A 16456-nucleotide genomic window follows, 5' to 3' on the forward strand; every position below is an offset into this window, starting at 1 on the left:
TTTCTAGGTTTATAAGAGCACTTGTTAACATATGTCCCTATTTTGGGGCCTTTGTTCCCCCATGATATTTGACTTTGTACAGCTTTCTTGCCCTAAGAGGTTGAAAGATATGGAAGACAGAGTTCTCCCTTCAAAAATCTGAAAATGGGCTTTCCCAGTCAGACTTTCTTGGTCAACAAAGATAAATAAGTTAATAATTCCTTAATGACACTTGCTGCTGTGTCGGGGTTAGGGGTGGTACAGTCATAAATGAATTTTAATATTTCATCATACAGTAAATTGAGTTAACATATTTGTAGCCCTTTAATTAGCGGAGTTTGCTCTAAGTTCACAAGTCTGGCATCACACTTCACTTGAGAAGGGGATACCAGAAGAGTAGTGCAAGAGGCTGCAATATTTGATAAAGTCTGGCCACGAATGTGGTGTTCTCTACTATGTTTATTTACCAACTGCTCAAGGGAGTTTTTCTTTATAAAGTCTAGTAAATTTTTGGATATACCCTACATTGGAGGTATGAGTGTCCCAGTTTATTGAAGGGTAGCCAAATCTGCTCAAAACAGTGAAGTTTTTGGAAAATAAGGAAATCATTTAGAACACTGAGGAATATTACATGGTCATCAGTTTTCCTATCAACATCAATCTGTATTTCTAACAGTTCAGTGTGTGGGCCCCTAGGAATCTACCTGGCACTAATATGTTCCTTGACAAATGTGGAATCTCCACCCTAGTTGCCATCGGACCTGGACATGAAAGGATGAAACACAGATATAGAGGGAGTGTTCTCTTTAAATGTAGACCATGCCTCAGTACCTACACAGACATTTATTTATTGACACTTGTTTACCGGAAAAGTTCAACTGGGTCACAAGAGCCAATTTTCAGTGGAGGCCCAGTGAGAAAAGCTCCATTTAACACAGAAAATAAAAAAAAATGTTCAAACACATTATAGAAGAAACAGTTGAAAATTATATATTTCAAAAATAATCAACACTGTTCTAAGTCACAGAGATGTATTAAAAATATGTTACAAAGAGAAAAAAAACAAAAGTGAAATATTATACATAATTCCAGAGAGCATTCTTTTAGCAATACACAGTAGTACTAAGTAAAAGTCATGTGTTTAGTTCAATTGTAACTATACAGGGTAACAGAGTTTAGGCTAGATTAGTATAAATGGAGAGGAGATTATAAGAAAAGGTTATGTAAAGTGTTAGACAGGGTAGCACAGCCCTGTGAAGGTGAGGAAATGGAGATGGGTAGACAATATGTATAGAAAAAGGTGGAGAAACGTAGACAAGATTTATGTTTAGCCGGGGGTATAGCATCAGCAGAGCCATGAGTTTGATAGGTGACCTTTCAGAAGATGCTTGAAGGAAAGATGGTAAGTTACAGTTCTAATAGACTGTGTAATAGAATTCCATTTTTTGGCAACAGAGTAGCAGTAAAGGCTGTTTCCAATTGCTTTTTGAGGTTTATAGATGGTGAGAAGTTGTTTATCATTAGAATGAAGGAGACTGTCTGGTGATAGGAAAGAAGAATAGGACTTAGTGCAGGACAGGCATGGGGTTTATAATGTTGTGGACAGTAGCTAGCTGTATGAATTCTAGGCAGTGAGGTAATTTAAGCCAGTTCCAACTTTTAAGGGCCTTGCAGTGATGTGCATATTATGGTTTATTGGCAGCAAATTTACCAACGTTCGTTGTAGCATATTTCAAGTTTTGTTTTAACAGATACCTGCAAGTTGGTAAGGATATGGGCACCATATAAAACTGAAGGATGGAGGTAGGTGGTTGCTAGGGTGGTCACAGACACTTTTCAAATACAGGAGAGCCTCACGTTTACTCAATTTATTGTTTAGACTTCTGGTGTTTAAGAGAGCCAACATAATATGATCTGGTTTTGGGACAGATATGTTAGTTACATTGGAATGTCCATCAACTGGACTCTACCTAAAAAAGAAAAATCATTCAACCGTGTATAACACAGTCAAATATAGTGACTGGGATATTTATTTATAAAGATTACCATGGCAGTTAAATCAGATAAATGATTCCCTTTGTAATCAGTGTAAAGCTGCTAGCAAAATTCATTATTTAGTTGTTATTCACTAGGATATACTATACTATGCTGATAAACACACAGAGAAAGAAGAGTGTATTTGATGCACTGTGTTTGGGGGGGGGGGCATGTCAGAAGGTGCTTCTGCACTTAGTTTTGCATGTGTATCATTGTGAATATACTTAGCTCGTCTTTCCTCCGTGTTTAATTATTTTATGCACTGGGCTTGAGAGGAGGAAGGTGCTCCTGCACTTAGTTTTGCATATGCATTACTGTGAGTATACTCTCTCATACACATACACACACCTACATGTATGTATAATGATACAATGAATGGTCAATATGTCACTTGATCAACATGCACCACAACATGCTGACCATTCATTAAACTGTACAAACACCACATCAACTCCCAGTATATAAATAAAGGAAACAGACTTCCTTTTCTGATGCACTACATATAACCTGGCCTCATTCAGCTCAAATTTGACAGGCTAACCCCAACGAATATCTTGACTTTAAAAAAAAGTCCTTCCGATAACACTACCACTAAACAAGACAGCTCGGACACACACACACTTGCATAACTATGTGTGCATGGACACACACACACACACACACACACACACACACACACACACACACACACACACACACACATACACAAGCAAAGATATTTAATATGTGCTACAACCACAACATGTCTATACTCTTCACAGATGACTGTTATGAAGTCTGCATCATCATACTAACATGGAAAAGTAACCAGTGAAAGCTGATGAGCAGAAAGAACCTCAACTTAATACCTTATTTAAAAGGACACCTTTTCACAAGTGTAACATCCCACAGATGCACTTCATGAATGCAGTGTTTATTTAGCTCATGTATCCTTGAAAACAAACACTAGTTCTAAATGCCTGCTTTTATTGGTGACCAGGATCATTGTTTATCATTCACTCCTCTCTTAAATATCTTTGGTAATTAACTACCAATAAAATTATCTGTCTTCAGGGCCAATCAGAGAACCTTGGTCTGATTAGGTGTCACGCCCATAGTGAGACACTATGGCAGCAGAATCAGTAGATAATCAAAACCATGAGTGCAGGATGTATTTCAGGCACTATGTTGCCATACTTGCCTCCTGATACACATAGTGCAACTTAAGAAATCCACCTTAGGCATTGCTGTAAACACATGTGCAAACTACATTTTCTGATAATTTATTTGCTGGGGGAAGGAAGTTGGCACCACTTAACACCCCCCCCCCACACACACACACACACACACCAATACCGGAGAATTAGCCAGCTGGAGAACAATTACAAATAAAAACAGAATAAAACAGTCTACTAATGTAATGAATTCCCAATGTACAAGCACTTCATTTGAAAATCATGCAACTAGTATGATTATTCTATTCTCTTGAGTGAGTTGGTAAGTATTATAAAATTATGCCTTATTTCATTTATTACTGACTATCCTCATTATTAAACCACATTGCCAAAAACCTCACAGCATCTGGTGGGGGAATAAAATAATGACTTACACTGTTCCACAAATAAGTGGACAAGCATAACTCTCGACTTCATGCTTCTGTGACCAGGGATAAAGCCAGAAGTAATCACGGACAAAACATCCTAAATCAGGGAAACTTAAGTAATAGCACAACTGCATGTTTCTGATATAAAATAAGTGTACTACAGTAATAACTGTCATTATTTGTTAAGTCTAATTTCTCAGTTAAGTTTCTTATTAAGTTTCTATTAACCATAATGCTCGCATAGAAAGTACTTAAGAGTGGCAAAGTTGTCATGTGTAATTAATTCCTGGTTTGACTCCTAACTGCCATTCAGAACAGAGACACTATAGCATAGCAAACTCCTCTGTTCATCATATTTTGTAACTTGTCAACTAAAACAGTGTATTTTTTGGCTTGAGTTTTAACTGTGGCTAGGTTGGCATATTTTAGAGAGGGCAACTACTTTGTTAGCTCATACTATTTTAGGACTCTCGAAAACCAAAAGAAAAACACACCTGGGTTGCGTATTCCTCATATGCTTACTTAACAATTACATTGCTAGTTTTGCCTCTATTCAATGTTCAATTATTTAATGTTTATTAAGAACTGCCCTGCCAGTTATCTGATTTTTAGATCTTGCTATGCAATGTAAATGTCTGTTAAATAGCTATGTGATATTATCGATCTGTAAAGGGAGTCTATGACATATATTTTGCTTTCTGGATATACAAAAATTATACAGTTAAATACAGATAAGTTTATTGTGCCTGTTCTGAGCCTCTCACTCCTTACTGACCATATTCTTCTACCTGTTCTGCTAACATTGCTCATACCTATTACTAATTATTCTCTTCTACATATCATAACCTGCATTTATTTAACCTTGTTGCCTGTCCTCACTTGTTTTTTCCCTATCTGAACTGAGTTTCCTTGACCACTCCTATTCCACCCCTTTTTAACCTGCCTTCTTCCTTTTTTTTGTAAAGAAATAAACAGCCATTTTTCAGCCATCTATTGCCCAAAGTACATATAATTTATTCTTCTGATCTAGGTGCCGAGACAAGCCTTAATAACAGAACCTTGACCAGCTGATGTCCTACAAGTTTCCCTATACCACCTAACAGAAGCAAAGTAGGTCTATGTAATAAAATTGTAACTGCCTAATTTTAATGTATTTGACCACTACCTTAAAATTAGAAATTGCCCCCCCATCTCTTTTGCCAACAGTTTTAATTTTTCTTCTTTCTTATAGCGCTCTATCTACTCCACTCATTTTTTTCTATCTGTCCCACTCACTGCTGCATCACTTGTATCTGAACAGATATTATAAGACCAAACAGAATTACCTCTTAAGTATATAACATTTTCTGATGTTGAAAACAAATTTTATTTAAATATAACCCTTCAGTTCTTTTCTGGATTCTGTCTTTATTTTCCTGAGCTATTTTGAGCTTGGTGTGGCTCACTCTGTTCACTCTCTCTATACTCAGGCTCACTTTGCTCCCCTACCCTACCCCCATTTCCACCCACCCTCTAATCAATTCTATAACCATAACTCCACCTCCTCACCAACACCATCCAAAACACACTCTACTATCTACCTCAATCCATTAACACTTATGAAATTGTAATTATTTCATTACAATTGCTCCATTTTCCTTGAGGTGAATTTCCCAACAATATAAACTTCATTTCCCAATTTGCTTCCATTTTACTCTATCCCACTCTACAATTACACATAATTCTCCCTCTTCTTTTTACTCTCTCTGATTCTATACCTCATATACTTACCCTACTTACACATTATGTTCTCTCCCTTACATTCCATTATTTTCGCAATATATCTAATCACCTCACTAAGCATACTAATACAAGCCAACTCCCTCAAGTGCACTCTTAACACCTCCACCTGTAAAAACATCTATCCAAGCCTTATCTCTTGATGCAGGAGCTAAGTAAACACTGCGTTCGTGAAGTGCATGTGTGGGATGTTGCACTTGTGAAAAGGTGTCCCTTTAAATAAGGTATTAAGTTGAGGTTCTTTCTGCTTATCACCTTTCACCAGTTACTTTTCCATGTTAGTATGATGATGCAGACTTCATTACAGTCATCAGTAAGAGTATAGACATTTTGTGGATGTAGAACACATTAAATATCTAACATTTCTGCCACCCTAATCGAATATAACCATATTTAACCTTACTAAAATTCAATTCCTTTCCACCACTACCAAATCCAAACTAATTCCTTACGTAGTCTCCAAGCATACTAATAAAATTAGCCTTTTTTACCTACCAACCACCTCCTAAAACTTTCACAATGTGGAGATATTCATCCTAACCCTGGATCTACACAGTCACCCACCTCTCTTCAATCACCCCCCCCTCTAAAATTTGCTACTAATAACATTACATATATGTAGTATCTGCAATAAAATTATTGGATTTTACTCATGGCTTACGCATTACTCCCTGGATATAGTAGCAGTTACTGAAACCTGGTTAAAACCACACATTCAAGATACTGAAATAGTCCCTCCAGGATATAACATTCTAAGAAATGACAGAACACATAAAAGAGCAGATGGCGTAGGATTAATTTATCACAACACCTTTAAAACATCTCCCCTCTCCAAACCTGTTCCATGTTTTAGTAATGCAGAAATTCTCTTGGCATTTTTATTAGAAATTGTTCTAAACAAATATGCATTGCAGTAGTCTACATACCCCCTCACCAAAGCATTCCAATACTAGAAGACTTTCTTAACTGGACTTCCAACTATATTAACAATGAAACTATAATTATATGTGATATAAACATCAGCTGGCAAAATCTCATTACTGATTCCCTAGTCAATAGTATAAACCTTCATGGCTTTATACAACTTATTTCCACCCTGCCAGAATACAAAATAATAATCACCTAGGTGCAATATCACATTAGATCATGGTATCGGATCCCTATAAATATTCCAGTTACAGCACTCTTCCAAATACCCTAAGTGACCACTTACTGGCATATACCTATAGGACCCACCCCCCAGGAGCCTAAACCATATACCTATAAAACTTTGAGAAATGTAATTAAATTCAATCAAAAACTATTTAACAACATCTTAAAAGCTATAAACTGGTCTTTATTAAAAACATTACCACTGGATGATGCCATAAGTCACTTCAACAAAATCTTCTTAGGTACCCTTAATAGCTTAGCCCCTCTCCAAACCAAAAGGACAAAAATAACCCATGCACCCTGGCTACCAAAAGCCACAAAACAAATATTACAAACTGGACACCGAGCCTGCAAAGACTTGCATAAGAATAAAAATGAAACCCATCTTCTATATATAAATGCAACTACAAAATAAGGCAAATAAATAGTCATTGCTGACAAAAAAAATGACTTCTCTCAACAAATATCCAGCCAAATCAATAACCCCCCCCCCAAAAAAAAAATACTCTGGAAAACTATCTCAGCATTCCTTACTCCTGGGTCCTCACAAAACCCTTCACCAGTCCCAGATAAAGAGCCATCTCTAATTGCTAACATGTTCAACTCCCACTTCATTGAAAGTATACTTAAAATAGTCAACTATTCTACACCTAATACAAATTCCAGTCACACAGAAAATCTAATCCATTCTGAATCAATTAATAGCAACCCCAGCACAAATACCTCCACTTACCAGGGAACCTCTACAGCTAGCCCTACATCATCTATTTTCTCTCTACAATCTGTTCCCACCTCACTAATATACAAGCTTCTTCTTAAACTAAATCCTTGCTCACTCTCCACTGATAACCTTCCATCTGAATATTCAAAACTTGCTGCTGATGCAATAACCTATCTGGTTAGCATCATGATTAACAGATCCATCACATAATCTGAAGTTCCTAAACTCTGGAAAAATCTATCATAATCCCCTTACACAAGGGAGGAAAAACTAATGAATTAACAAATTATCGACTCATCTCTAGTCTCTATCCTCTATCTAAAATGACTGGAAAAGTGCATACACATTCAACTAATGCAATATCTTTCTGGTAACAATCTCCTTGCACCCACCCAACATGGTTTTCAACCAGCACATAGCACAACCACTGCACCACTATCCTTCACAGATACTGTGAACAAAGACATGGACTCTTGCCAATTAACTTCAGTAATCCTACTAGACCTATCAAAAGTCTTTGATACAGTGTCATATCATAAACTATTAAAACTATCTACACTAGGCTGCTCTCAACTCACCCATAAATGGTATTCCAATTATTTAACCAATAGACAGCAATGTGTTAGGTGGCAAACTAGTCTGTCAGAGTGCCAGGTTAATCGAACAGGAGTACCTTATCATCAATAACTCCATACTTCCTCCCTTTAAAGTACACTCATTCAATATGCTGATGTCTCCACAATTATCTCCTCCTCCAATAACTTTCAACATCTCCTAAAAATGGCACAAGACACCTTCATCTCTACTTAAACTTGGCTAAATGAATCACAATTACTACTTAATCCCAATAAAACTAAATGTTTATTGTTCTCACCAAAACCACTAGTACATGACTTCAAAATATACTCACAAAATAAAACAGAAATAGAAACTGTAACCCAGGCAAGGTTACTGGGCATCACCATAGATGATAAACTCACCTTTGAACAAAATGTATTTAATGTCATTAAAAAAACACATTTCAAACTTGGATTACTATTACAAAATACCCAAATTTGCAACTGGTATATCTTACTGCACACAACACTGTCATGCCCTTAATGAACTAAATTGGCTAGAATTCCCACTTTACCTTAACTTTGTACAACTATCTCTTGCACATAAAATAATATACAAACCAGACAGCTGCCCCACCTTACAACCTATCTTACAGCCCTATACCCCATCCTGAAATCTCCGTTCCACAAATAAACAGCTTTTAAATGTATACAAACCTAACAAAAGAGATGGTCATAGCCTCTACTCCTATACCACTGCAAAACTATAGACTGCCCTACCTCCAAATATCAGTGCCTTAGATACATTTAAGACTTTCACACTTACACTAAAAAATCACTTTCTTAACACTCACATCTGTCCTTGCTCCTTAGCTAAAGACTAGCATACTTAATTCCTATCTCTCTACTATCTCCCTTAACTACCTCTTTTTCCCTCCTCTGCTGCTTCTCCTTTATGTAGGATTAGTTTTCTTATTCTTCCTTTTCAGTTCCTGAACTACTTACAATACATCTTCTTACCTACCATACCTGCTTCTACTTGGTGAATCTCACTAGAATATCTTCCTATACCTTACTGAATATCTATCATGTTACCATCCTTCCAATACATTGTTTTTTTTTGTTTTCCATCCACATGATAAATTCTATTATGTCTACTAACATAGGTATGTATATACATAACCGTAAAACCTATTAATGCCTGTATTTGTTTGGAGCTTTTCTACCCAGGCCTCTGCTGAAAATGGGTTCCTGATCCAGTTGGACTTTCTCAGTCACCAAAGGTCAATACATATATTGTCATCAGCTGTAGAAGGGACAGGGCAAAATTATGTATATGGGGGGGTGGGTCAACTGAGTGGTCTGCAAACAAGAGAAATAATAAGAGGGACTTGCTGAACACCTTTCAACTGTCTCCTGAGTTTGACAGATATTGCTGAAATATTGCTGAAAATGTTCATCGACCCTTCTTAAATTTTTTGATTCTGTGCCAGGATGGTGATAATTACATCAATCAAGTAGTGTTTGACATTACATTACCTCTCGGATGGTGATAATTACATCAATCAAGTAGTGTTTGACATTGCATTACCTCTCTTTACTCTCCAGAAAAAGGTTGCAAATCCTAATAGAAATGTATCAGCAGAACCAACAGTTAACAGTGGTTTACCAGAAAATCAAAATTATTATGCGAGACAGGGCAAAACTACAATGCAAAGATCAGGGACCTTCTGTGGTATGAAATGTTGACCATAGTAAAGAATACCATCAAGCCTGAAAATCAAGCCAACACTTTCAACATTAAAAATGTGGCACCTGCATGTAACAAAAATAAAAAAACACTACTTAAGTAAGAAGGAAGGCACCCTAAGAACTAGTAACCTACACAACAAGAAGTTAAGTGCTAATGCATAGCAGACATGCACCTTTCGAAGTGAGGGGCATACCAGCTAAAAATGAAAGGTAAAAATCAAAAGGCAACCTACCGACCGAAATACATCTTGCTGAATATGTGTTCAGTGGTAAGAAAGAATAAAGAAGAGCATGAAAGCAAAGTTAACATTTCATCAACAATAATAAATTACTATCTCACCCATACCTCTCAAATGTCCCTGATTTTGACTCGTATTTCAGCTCTGTCCCTCTTAATCCTTCCTTAAATTGATGACTTTTTGAGAAATTGTGGTGAATTGCACTTAATAAATATTGACAATAAATAGATTTATACTTATTTTACTTCAGAAGATATAAATTAAACTCTCTGGTTAATAGTACTGATATTTTAAAAGTGTCCCTGATTATTTCTGCATTTATCCCTGATTCAGTTGAGATTTGTCCCTGATTGGTTGAGAGTTATGGTCTCACCTTTCCATGTTGTGCATCAATTCTTGCCTGACCTCCACCCAGAAGTGCTTCTTTTCTCTTCTTTTCTATGCGTTCCGGCACACTAAGGTGTGTGTGTGAACACCAGCGTTGAAACCCAACCCCCTTAAAGGTAGAAAAACAACCGCTCGTACGTAAAAGTTTCTTAAACCCAACATTTAACACTATAGAGTACCGAGACACATTCATTACAGTTCCCAACGTCGCCATGACTAACACGTGCTATAATATGAGTGGCATTAGACTGAGCCAATTGTTGACTGAGCTATTTGGACTGACCCAATCGTTGTTCACTGTAGACAACTATGACTATAAGGAAGTGGCTGTAGGAAGAAATGCATTATGAGAAGTGTAGTTTTACAGTACTTATACTTTTGACGGCTACCCCTCACCATTTTCTGCTGAAATACTTGATATCTAGGCAAACGAGGGAGGCCTTTTTTTCTCTTTCAACCTGATACCAGTTGCTGCAGATCATTGTATAGAAATGCTGCAGGCAGTAGTTAATGGATTCTAAGATGTAAGCCAATCTTTGCTTATTGTACTAATCGCTGTAGTGGGCATTCACCAAGGGCAGCATGGATGCAGTTCCGTTTCACGAGTGGCATACTTTCAGTTGAGGGAATAGCTCTGTACAAATGCTAAGTTTTTTTTTAATCAAACGTTACTTTTCTTCCCGATCTAACCTTAAGAGTGTCGGGTACAAAAATCGCATAATCATACCTCTCAACTTCTCAGCACGGAAAATCAAAGACAGAAATAATGGGAGGACAAATGCCCACAAACAGAGTCAGATTTTAAATATTGCTCATATAAACTTAGAAGGTTCTTACAATAACAGGTTTTGAATTATGTATTTTCTGAAGGATATGAAGTCTGAAACCCAAATGCATGTCATTATCGAGTATTATTTAGTTGCTTCAGTCCTCAGTGATTTGCCACAAAATCACAAATTTTTTGAGGAACAGACTAAAATTATGAGGAAAAAAAAGACATTCTGATAAAATCTGGACAGTCGAGAGCTATGTCATAACACCTGATTCTGTGTCCTAACTAGCAACTTCCTGCCTCCCCAACTTTTCTCTAGAAGAGCGAAAAAAAGACCGCTGCTACGATAGGCCAGCTCTCCGAGCCAGGAACACACTCCCTCCTGCCCCAGCTCTTCATTGGAGCAAAAAAAGGTGGGGGGGGGGGGGGCTGCTATAATAGGCCGGCTCTCCAAACCAGGTGCACACTCCCTCCCATTCTCAGTTGTTCATTGGAGCAATAAAAGGTCTGCTTCTGTCCAAATGACTGGCTACATTAGTAGCAATTGGTTATTTACAACTTGCCGGCATATGAACGGGCTCCCTGTCAGAATCGGCCTTCAGAAATGCAGTTTAGGATCGAGACGCGAACCTCAGCGTGTCGTGCGATTTCTGCATAAAAAATGTTCTGTTAAATCTCATCTTATTTTCTAATGGTATTTGTTAAACTGTTTTGATGTAATTTAAGCTATGAGGTTTAGCTGCTTGCCATACCACTCATCAACTGTCCAGATTTTTTGCTTCATATTTTTGGTCTGTTCCTCACAAATTTTGTGATTTTTATGTTAAATCATTGAGGATTTAATTCATTAAATAATGAAAGGTGGGTTTCAGACTTCATATCCTTCCGAAAGTGTGTGGTAACACAAAACCTATTATTCTAGCAACTTTCTAAGTTTATAACAGCAATATTTAACCATTTTCCCTGTTTCTGGGGCTTTGTCCCACATTATTTTTGGAATTATCCAGATTTTTTGTGCTAAGAGGTTGAGAGCTATGGCCCTGCCTTTCAGACTTTTTCAACTGGAAGAAAATTAATTAAGTCATTGATTTCCACCAATAATAATAAAAATCAAATAATGGCTACAGATGGTCATTTCTGTGTTATGCAATTAGTTGCATATACTCAGGACTGACCTGTGCTTTTTGAAATTGTGCTTTCTCGTATCTGTGTATTTTCTTATATGAAAAAAAGCACAAATGGTGCCAAAGCCATGATCTAAAACTAAATGCAAAAAAATGCATTATTATTCCCTTTGTCAAAACGGAATTCCCTACATATTACAATGCTGACAGCATTCCTCTGAGTTCCAACCCAGCGGTGCGAGATTTGGGAACACAGATTGAGAGCAATCTGAACGTTGACCACCAAGTTTCCACAGTAGTAAGGAAAGCCTTCGAAGTAGCACACCTCATAAACAAGAGCATAGCATCCAGTTCAAAGGTTGTTGTAACTTCACTGTACTCGACTCTCATTAGACCACTAGAGTATATTGCACCCTTTTGCATGCACCTCACCAGACACTTTCAGCAGCTGGAGGCACCTCAGAGGTTTCACACTAAGAAAATACAGAGACTCAAAACCATGACCTACATGGACAGGCTGGAAGCCCTGTCACTATAGGCTACTGAGAGGTGACTTGTGTCTGGCCTTTAGGGCAATCTCTAACCCTGCCTTAATGGAAATGCTGCACATCCCCAAGTCAAATGGCACAAGAGTCACTTGCACTAGAAATCTCAGCCTATCTTGTGACATTAACAGAACATGCTGTAGAGACAGATATGTCTCCCAGAGACTGCTGCTTCTCTGGAATAGACTTCCTATTCACATAAAACAGAGCTCCTCACTGACCCTATATAAACACACCTAGATAATTGGATGGGAGATGGCAAATTCACCCCTGGTGCAGCACCCATGTCTCTCTTGGACAGAGGTATCTGGTGTTGATCACAGACCCACTCTGTTCATAAACTCGTTCTGCGAACTACCCACAAAGAACAAATATAGATCCTTGGGATTAACATTGCTAGCATACCTCTCAAGTGTACTTCATTACGAGGAACGTACCTCATTTGGGGTCTTAAAAAGTTCATGTTCCTCAATGTTCCACATTAAAAGACCCTGTCACACATTCAGTGTTAGGATTTTTTTTTAAGTGAAATCCATGGAAAATAGAAATGAATCATATCAATTCATTAAAATATCTTCTTTATAAGTAAAACCAGCATATTTTAACCATCCTATGGCCTTCCTAGGTGAAGTTGTTAGTAAGCCATTTGTTCCACATTATGAGGGCTAGTGTTCCTCATTTTGGAGATGGAAGGTCGAGAGCTATGATTGCTAGACTTGTAAAGGCTGTAGGGCCTCTAGCCTAGTAATCACATATGAACTGAGTTTTAAGTGGCATTTATTCAATATTTCTTTTCAGCTTTTTCTGCTTTACTTTACTTGTACTTAAATATTTATGTAACAACATTTTCACTGTAAAATCAATGTCTTGAATATGTACTCCTGGCAGGGTCTGAAAATGCCCTGAGGTATCAGTGCTCTAACCTGATTATCAATCTTAAATAAATAAAAATAAATAAACACGTCTTGAAGATGTGACTTTGAACTGTAGTTCCGAGTTTCAATAAATCCAGTAAGCTATCCTTACAATCCGAACATTTCAGTTTAACTTAAAATGCTATATAAAATGGCCATTAACAGAAATTAGAGGCTGTCACTGCAAAACGTCAAACTAACAATCTTGCAAGAGATAGTCGAGATGTAGCAAATCAAAGTTGTTCAAGAGTTGTTGTCATAGTATATGCATTTTTCTCAGTTATTTTGCAGTGTCTCCATAAAAAATTGCACCATGGAATTTTAAACATTGACAACAAATAAAACCATGTACCAAGACAGCACCCCAGGCCAATATGGGATATAACTAGTTAGAAAACTACAATAACCACTTACAGAGATGCAGATACATTAGTGCTGCAGAAAACATCAAGTTATAATAAAAGAAGCACATTTGTCAGTTTTAGAGTACTATTATCATTTAAAGAAATTCTTTCTGATTCTACAGGCTCTTCAATGTAATCCCAGGTGGCATAACGTTATATCTCTTATTGTACCCTGTCATACTTACCCAAATGCTGATTCGCCAAAGGGACTGTGAACAATGTATAGAGTGAGCAGCTGCTATGATTATTTATGAAAGCAGGAGGCACAGTTTTATAAGGTAAAAATGAACATAATTGGTTTACTTTTGCTAAACTGACTCTAAAGCAAGCAAGGCACATACTGCATTATAGCTGCTTTGTCAGCTTACATTTACCATAAAAAATGTCATATAAGAGATCAATATATTTGAAGTCTTTATATATATATATATATATATATATATATATATGAGAGATAGTGCCAGACCTTCATAGCTATGTAGATTAATACTGTTAGGAATGCTAAACAAAATATAAGGTAGTTTCAGTGAGATGATGTCATTGGAATGTGAAGAAAGGCATCCTCCATATTTAAAGTTTCCATGAATGTTCTATGAAGGGAAGAACAGGTTTCACTCACTACCGTGAATGATTTTGTATTTATGAACTTGCTTGGATCTTAAGAATCTACAAATGCTCTCCAAGTAGAAACAGTTTAGAAACTTTTGATCTGAGGGTATACACTACATTGTTTTTGTATATCTGATTCATTAACTATAAACCCTGCTGTAGTTTGCGGTTTCTAAATAAATTCTGTTGCATAACTCTGCTGTATTATGTATAAGACCTATCAGTCCATAGATGTTTTCTTCCACGTGGAAAAAAAAAACGAAAAAAATTACACTGAAAGTTGCCTCCTGTGGTATTAGGAAGGAGTTCCAGGGAGGTTGCAATGATTTAGACTATATCTATTTGTAGCTCTTTTTTTGTTATGAATTTGAGTTGAAATTGGCTTACTTTCTTTTATATTCTATTTGCCGATTAAACTGCTGAAATGATGTTCCTTTCTGTTTAAATTTATTTTTCTTTTTCTTTCTTTTTTAGGATAACTACTTGGAAAATTAGTAGTAGATGTTATATTAAGATCTCACTTCTACTTTATTTCCTACATCCACAATAATATCCTCATCTGGTGGACCAAATAAGAAATCTTCTGTCACTAAGACATGAAAACAGCCCATATCTGACAGCAGCTTTGTAAGACTGTTTTAAGCCATGCAAGTCTCCTTAAAACTATCCAGATACTGCTGCCCTTGATGAAGAACTACAACATAATATGCACATTTCAGTAGAACACTTCCTGTTCTGTCACCTGTATCTACTAATTTTCTAATCAATCAGTAATATTCTTACTTAGAATAGACTATAAATTGTCCAGAATTTGCTTTAAAATGGAACCATGATAGAAATCAATGTGATCTAAACAAAAGAAACTTGAAAACAAAACCATGAGAACTAAATCATTAAGTACTCTAACAGTTAATGTCCTATATTTGTGTAATTTTTTACAGTATTTACTTAGTAATCTAGAAGTTTTATCAAAAGGTTAAGATGTAAAAGGGACAGTCATCACTCTGCTTACATATTGGGTCTATATCAGTCCGTCTAAATGGCTGAATATCGAATACCAGATGTTCAAACTGTAAAGTTCAAACACCGGTAATCACGAAGCTGCGGAACACCGAATTCTTTCCCAGGGAAAGAATTCAGTGGGCCATTTCAGTGGCTTTGTGATTAGCAGGACTGTGGTGGGAAGTTACGGGTCGGGTCAGGTAAGTGTGTGATTGTGTGGACGTTAGGGCACGGGTTAGGTGATTTAGGGTTAGGGTGTGATAGTGAAAGACTTAAGGGTTAGGGCAGGATAGGTGAGTTAGGGTTAGGGCGCGGGTCAGGTGAGTGTGCGATGGGTGACGTGTTTCGTCTGTCTGATAGTCTCCATGTTCCTAGTACTTACAACCCCCCATTACATCCTGCTCTCGACTTGTTCGAGAAATGTTGTGAACTAGACATAAGACACATGAATACCTATAGAGACAATAGGTCCACACTTACCAACTTGGACAATGATGAAAGGGAAATAATGTCCTTTCTTACCACCCAACGGCTTAGGTTTTGTAAACCTGACAAGAGGGGTGGATTAGTTGTTTTCAACTTGAGTGACTACCATGACAGAATGTACAAATTACTAAACACCGAAGCATATGAACACAGTTCACGTAGTGAGGTAAATAGAGCCTACAGCATCATTAGAAACTGCATTGAGGATTTGTTTATTGATGCCCTAATAGACCAAAAGACATACAACTACTTAGTAACGTCATTTCCTAGATATCCAAGTATCTTTGGTATCCCTAAAATATACAAGAGTATTGAGAATCCACCACTTAGACCTTTGGTAGACAGTAGGGGATCTCCTTCTTACTCTTGTGCTAAGGTATTGGATGTAATTTTACAAAAATACCTGGTTAAGGAG

The 16456-nt window shown here is 37.0% G+C and overlaps 1 protein-coding gene across 1 annotated transcript in view; it reads right to left on the minus strand.

Annotated features, from left to right (window-relative positions):
* PCCB (propionyl-CoA carboxylase subunit beta) overlaps positions 1–10416 on the minus strand; it is a 1126289-nt gene extending 1115873 nt beyond the window's left edge. The window contains exon 1 of the mRNA XM_044070351.1: positions 10172–10416. Within this exon, the coding sequence (XP_043926286.1) occupies positions 10172–10399 (228 nt within the window). The 5' untranslated portion in view covers positions 10400–10416. The remainder of the gene's footprint in view (positions 1–10171) is intronic.
* Positions 10417–16456: the final 6040 nt, after the last annotated feature.

The sequence above is a fragment of the Protopterus annectens genome, chromosome 4.part1 (genome assembly GCF_019279795.1).
Source record: "Protopterus annectens isolate FY-2018-M chromosome 4.part1, PAN1.0, whole genome shotgun sequence".
NCBI classification, from domain to species: domain Eukaryota; kingdom Metazoa; phylum Chordata; order Ceratodontiformes; family Protopteridae; genus Protopterus; species Protopterus annectens.